At 60.4% G+C, this 5,421-nt stretch overlaps 1 protein-coding gene across 1 annotated transcript; it reads left to right on the top strand.

The window, feature by feature from the left end:
- The first annotated feature begins 3,772 nt into the window (after positions 1–3,772).
- LOC120674518 lies at positions 3,773–4,553 on the top strand. Its single transcript, XM_039955686.1, has 2 exons — positions 3,773–3,802; positions 3,882–4,553. Exons 1-2 carry the CDS (start codon positions 3,773–3,775, stop codon positions 4,551–4,553), a joined length of 702 nt encoding a protein of 233 aa, XP_039811620.1.
- The last annotated feature ends 868 nt before the right edge of the window (positions 4,554–5,421 follow it).

Here is a 5,421-nt window from a genome sequence, read left to right as displayed (position 1 = left end):
CTCTTGGAAATATCTGGCTGAGCAAGAACTGGAGCAGTAGTGAGGCGATCCTTAAGGGTTTGAAAGGTTTCTTCACAGGCTGTACATCCAGCAAGGGTGTGCGAGTGCACTGTACTATCTTACACCGGGGGTGCCTGTAGTAGGGGGTACAAGCAAGGCGAGAAAGGGAGGGAAGCTCCCAAGTCTCTACTAGAGTAGGTGATTGAGGCAAGTGCCAATATCGGTGCTCAAGAGAGCGGGTGTGTGTGTTCTGCGAGTCGTGTGTAGCGTGGATGAGATCGTGGAGAAGATGGTACCCGCCTCCTCCTTTTATAGTCACAAGGAGGGGCAGAGTACATGTACGGGGAGATCTAAAGTCGTCGTTCTCCCCCGAATTGGGGGCGCACAATGGGTGACTACTGTTGAAAGTACACTGCGGGTCATTGAAGAGCATGGCGCCTGGCGTGGCGGTTGTCCCGAGAGTCGTTCTTAGTCTTGCGGAGATCACGCCGGCGTCCTGGCAGCTCCAGCGGGCGGCATGGTGGCTCCTGTAGAGCATACCGTCCCCTGCACTTGATGTGGCGATGTTCCGAGGATCCTGCAGGCGGGGGTCTTGATCGGGTCAAAGTTCGGGCCGTGCCCGAGGGTCGTGCCCATGCCGTTCGAGGGTTCCGCAGCAGAGAAAGTACGAGGAGTAGGCAGCACAATGGCTAGAGCAGTGCCAGGCACGTCTGCACAGTGCGTTGCAAGTTCCCACAGCGTTGCTGCAGCGCCGGGGGGCAGTGACCGGAGTTGGCGGACGGGACTCCGGGTGCTGTTGCTGTGTGGAGTGGCAGCCTGACCCCGTCTGACCCGGGTGCTGCAACGGAGTTGTTGGAATTTAAGGCCTACGTACGGCGGGAGGGTGAGCGGATGGGCCATTTGTCCTTTCCGTCGAGGGGTGGCCTCGAGCAAGACGGAGTTGATCCGCTTTCCCGGGGGTAGGCTCATTACCCTCGAGCGAGGTGGAGTCGGCGCGCTTCCCCGAGGGTAGGTTCGCTACCCTCGAGCGAGGTGGAGATTGCCCCGCGGGTTTGAGGGGGGTGCGAATGGGCCGCACTATGTACTTGGGCCGTGGATTGAGCTTTTTTTAGTCCTTTCCTTTCCTCCGGATTGGAAGGAGGCTGTTGGCCTTAGTGGGCCCATTTGCCTAACATGTGTTTTGCATTTTGAGGGTGATTAGGTCTCCTAATTAGGGTGCCCCTAATTACGGTACCCGACAGTAGCCCCCGAGCCTTTGTAGGGATGAGCATCAGCCCTGCAGAGGCTTGATCCCTCGAGAGCGTGACTCGGGTGCTGACCGTGGGGATCTTAGTTTGCTCGGGGTGTGACGGTGCTCTGGCGAGTGTTGTTGGAGGAGATTGGTCCAAGATCGAGGTTCATTGTCGGAGAAGCGGTGGGGAGGTCACTCCGAGTTGTCTATGTAGATCATAGTCGCCTCGAGCACTATGGCATTGCCGCTAGGGGCGTCACCATCGCACTGATGGGAGAGTTCGAGCTAGTATGCGGAGGATTTTGATCCTCGAATGTGTGAAGTTTCCTCCGTGGGGGCGCGTCAGCGCACCCGCGGGTGTAGCCGCTGAGCCCTTGGAGGAGTGCTTGCACTCGTTCATGGGCTATAAACGTCACCCTGCATGGTTAATTGATTGGGGAGACTGCCCAGCTTCCTTTTCAGCCGGCCTCGGCGTTTTTCTTGCTGGTACAGCAGCCCGTGATTCTGTTGAGCAATCCAGCAGGCGCGTGTAAGCGCGGGAGGTTCATTAAACACGTGGGATTTCACAATCGTCGGTAGCCGATTCATTCCAGGGTGTAGCCTGAGCCGCGGTGCACGAGGAGCCCCCGAGCCCTGGCCTACATGAAGGCGTTCAGCGGACCCTCGACTTTTCATTACGACCCTTGTCGTCCTTTCGCAGGGTGGAGGGGTGAAGCGCGCCATGCTATCCATGCCCGGGCCTTTGAGCCATGGCTGCTTCATTGAGCTGTTATCGGGTGGTTCAGGTGGACATCCATGCCTCGTTCAATAAGGGTCGGCTTGTGGTCCGGGGACACGTCATATAAAGCTCTCGCGAAGGTTCGCTAGGCGGGGTTCGAACCCGTTCGATAGGGTCCGAGGGCTCGATGCTCTCCCTCGTTGGGATCCCCCTGCTAGGCACCCTCGACCGGCCTCGAACACTGCGTGAGGCGCCTCGAACTCCGTGTTCGAGGGTAGCTTGTATGGCACGCCCATCCAGTCCCTGACTCTGGCGATCTGGGGCACCTGTCGAACCCTCGATGGGCCAGGCTTCGAGCCCCTGATCAGTAAGGCCTCGGAATCGAATTCCTTCGATGGTAAGGAATCCTCGGAGGGAATATTCTATAACGGTTCGCTAAACGGCACGGAGTCACCGGTCGTGCGCGCGGGTCTTCCGCTATTCGTGGGCGACGTGGCCCGGTACGTGCGGTGCAGTGCGGGCGCGCCTTTTCAGGCGGCTGCCTTGGGTAGGCGGAGAGGCGTGGGTGGCGGCTGGTGGATTGGACAGTGCTATAGTCCCGCCCGCCCGTCGGTTACTACGCCGTAATTACTGCCAAGCGCGCGCGTGGGAGCCTTCATGGTCGTGGGGCTCAGTTGTCGGCGGCAGCGAAATCTACCACATTCAATGCGGCGAATTCGGGACTGCGGCGGTGAATCCGCCCGTCCCGACGGATAAAAGCGGGGAAGAGGGGAACAATTGGGCTCACCTGGCCTTCTGCTCTCTCCTCCCCTGCCTTCTTCGCCTCCCCTGCATCCAGTGCCTAGAGCCAAGAGAGAGAGAAGGAAGAAAGAGAGAAGAGAGCACACCTTAGCCCTTGCTTGAGCTAACCTTTCGTGTTCTCCATCCGACTCCGAGCAAGGGCGAGGATCGAGGAGCCGTTGCCGTGGGGGAAGTCCACCGCCACCACGGCGGTCTTGGTGCAATTGGTCAACGACAGGCGCTTACCAATGAACACCAACCCGGCGCGTCCGGTGTGGATTCCCCCGCGGCTAGAGGAGACCGAGCCGAATCCCCCCAGCGGATACATCATGAGCCTCGTGCGGCTCCACAAACGGGGATTCAGCGTCCCCGTTGGCAGGTTCATGCGTGCGCTCTGCGACTACTACGGGGTGGAGCTGCATAATTTTGGCCCCAACTCCATCTCGCAGGCGGCGGTCTTCGTCGCGCTCCGCGAGGGTTACCTGGGGATCGAAGCACACTGGGATCTGTGGATCCATCTATTCCGCGGCGAGGCCTTCATCGAGAACACGCGGGGCCAGCCGAAGAGGTACGCTCGCGCCGGCGGCCTCATGCTTCACGTGCGCGGGAACAGGTCGGATCTGTACATCCCCTGTAGAATGACTACGAACAATGTCGGGTGGATCCGAGGGTGGTTTTACCTGCGGAACGACGGCGGGCGGCTTCCGGTGTTCACCAGCAAGGTGCTCCGGGAGAGGCCGGAAAAGTGGGGCTGGGGTTTGTCAACCCAGAGGCAGCAGGCCAAGCTCGAAGTGCTCACAAACGCGCTTCGATATTTGGCAAAGAAAGAGCTAACGGTGGCTGCCGTCATCGCAAATTTCCATCGGCAGAGGGTGATTCCTCTCATGGAGAGGAAGTTGCCGATCTTCGAGCTTACCCTTGAGGCCCCGTACGAGGGCTCGAGGATGTCGAACGTGCTGCTCCCCCACAACGTTGCTACCCGGAGGGCAAAGAGTGCAGTGGCGGAGTTCCCCGACAACCTAGATGATCTCTGAAAGATCAAGATGCGCCCCGAGAAGGGGTATCTCCCTGTGGTGAGTTTGGTTTTCGATCGTTGATAGTTTGTGCTACTCCTCTCCCTACTCCTTGATCCTGATCTGGTCGCATTTGCAGGGGGTAAGCCACAAGGGCTATATCTCGAAGCCCCCAGTTCCGGAGGATCGCCAGGCCAACCGCCTGCGTGATGAAGCGACGAAGAGGAAGAAGGACGCGGCGAAGGAAGCCACCGCCAGGAACAGGGAGAAGAGGGAGAAGCATGCTAGGGCGTGCAAGCTTGCACAAGCGGAGGGCGCCCCGAGACCGGCCACGCCCGAGTCCACCGAGGGGGAAGATTCCTCGGATGGTGAGCTGAACTTCTCGGAGTCTGATGACGACGAGGCAGTGACGGGCGTGGGTTCCCTGCCGGCCTATCTAGGGGCTGGCGGCGAAGGCTCGACGGTGACACTGGGCGAGGCGACGCTCGCGCCGGGACCACTGGTAGAGCCGCCCGCCGCGAGGACGGAGCGGAGGTCGCCCACGCCAGCGGCGGGGCAGAGGTCGCCCGTGCTGGCGGCGGGCAGGAGATCGTCCACGCCCGTGACGGGGCAGAGGATGCCTTTGCCGGCAGCGATGTCGTCGGGTGGCGGAGGGTCCGCGGCAAGCGCGGACACACCCACGCAGACGGCCTCTAGGCCCCGGGACGATCTGAGGGCGACTCCCCCGGGTCAGGCGTCGGGAGGTGTCAGCGTGCCGCGGGCCCGGAGGAGCGGCACAAACAAACACAACATGAGCGCTCGGTCGGAGTAAGTGATCTCGACTTTACCCCTTGTATTCGTTTACTCGACCCTCCAATCCTGCTGACTTCAACGTTTCTTCCCCGATTGCCCAACTCCGGAGCCACCGCCAAGAATGCGTCCCGCCTCACGCCGACCAAGGCCCTTAAGACCGGGGCGCACGCCACGCCGCGTTCGGCGTCGCAGCCCCCGTCCGGAGGGGATACGGTCCTGAAGGCGGAGGTTGTAAAGCTCTGAGAGGCAGTGGCTCGGGGGGCCCTGGAGGGCCAACTGCCCCGAGCGCAGGAGGGCGGGGACGACGCCGGCTAGAGCTGCGTTGTGGTGGCCGCTCGGGCTGACGCCGAGGAGGAGGCCAGCCGGGGCGGTGCGGAGAACGCCACTTGGCCGGACATCGAAGTCGAGGTCGGTCGGGGCGACACGGATAGTGCCGCCTGGCCGGTCGCAGGAGGAGGAGCTGGTGGGGCATGCAGGAGCGCCCCGTCAGCCAAAGGGAGGGAGAGACCTTCGCCCCCGAGCCCCCGAGGGCTACTTGTGTTTCTAGCATCTTCATCATGTTGAGTACTTGAAGGTTAGAGCTCCCGACCTCCGTCACCTTGCCATCAATGTTCTCCAAGATCTTGTCCATAGCCTTGAACTTGGTGACGGTGTCCTTGTTGATCTTGCCTTGCTCCTCCATGAACTCCTTCAATTGTGTACGAAGAGGCACCGAGTTTTGAATGGAAGAGCTTGCATTAAATTGGGGTCTACCTTGCCCGTAGCGGAAATTGGTCGGCGGAATCCATTCTCCCTTCTTCATGTAGTCGAGCATCTTGGCTTCCTCCGGGCTATTGTTTTGTACATGGCCATACTCTCCACATTCTTCACATGTAGACCTTGCTTCG

The sequence above is a fragment of the Panicum virgatum genome, chromosome 5N (assembly GCF_016808335.1).
Source record: "Panicum virgatum strain AP13 chromosome 5N, P.virgatum_v5, whole genome shotgun sequence".
Lineage (NCBI taxonomy): Eukaryota > Viridiplantae > Streptophyta > Magnoliopsida > Poales > Poaceae > Panicum > Panicum virgatum.
This window is presented reverse-complemented; position numbering and strand designations above follow the sequence as displayed.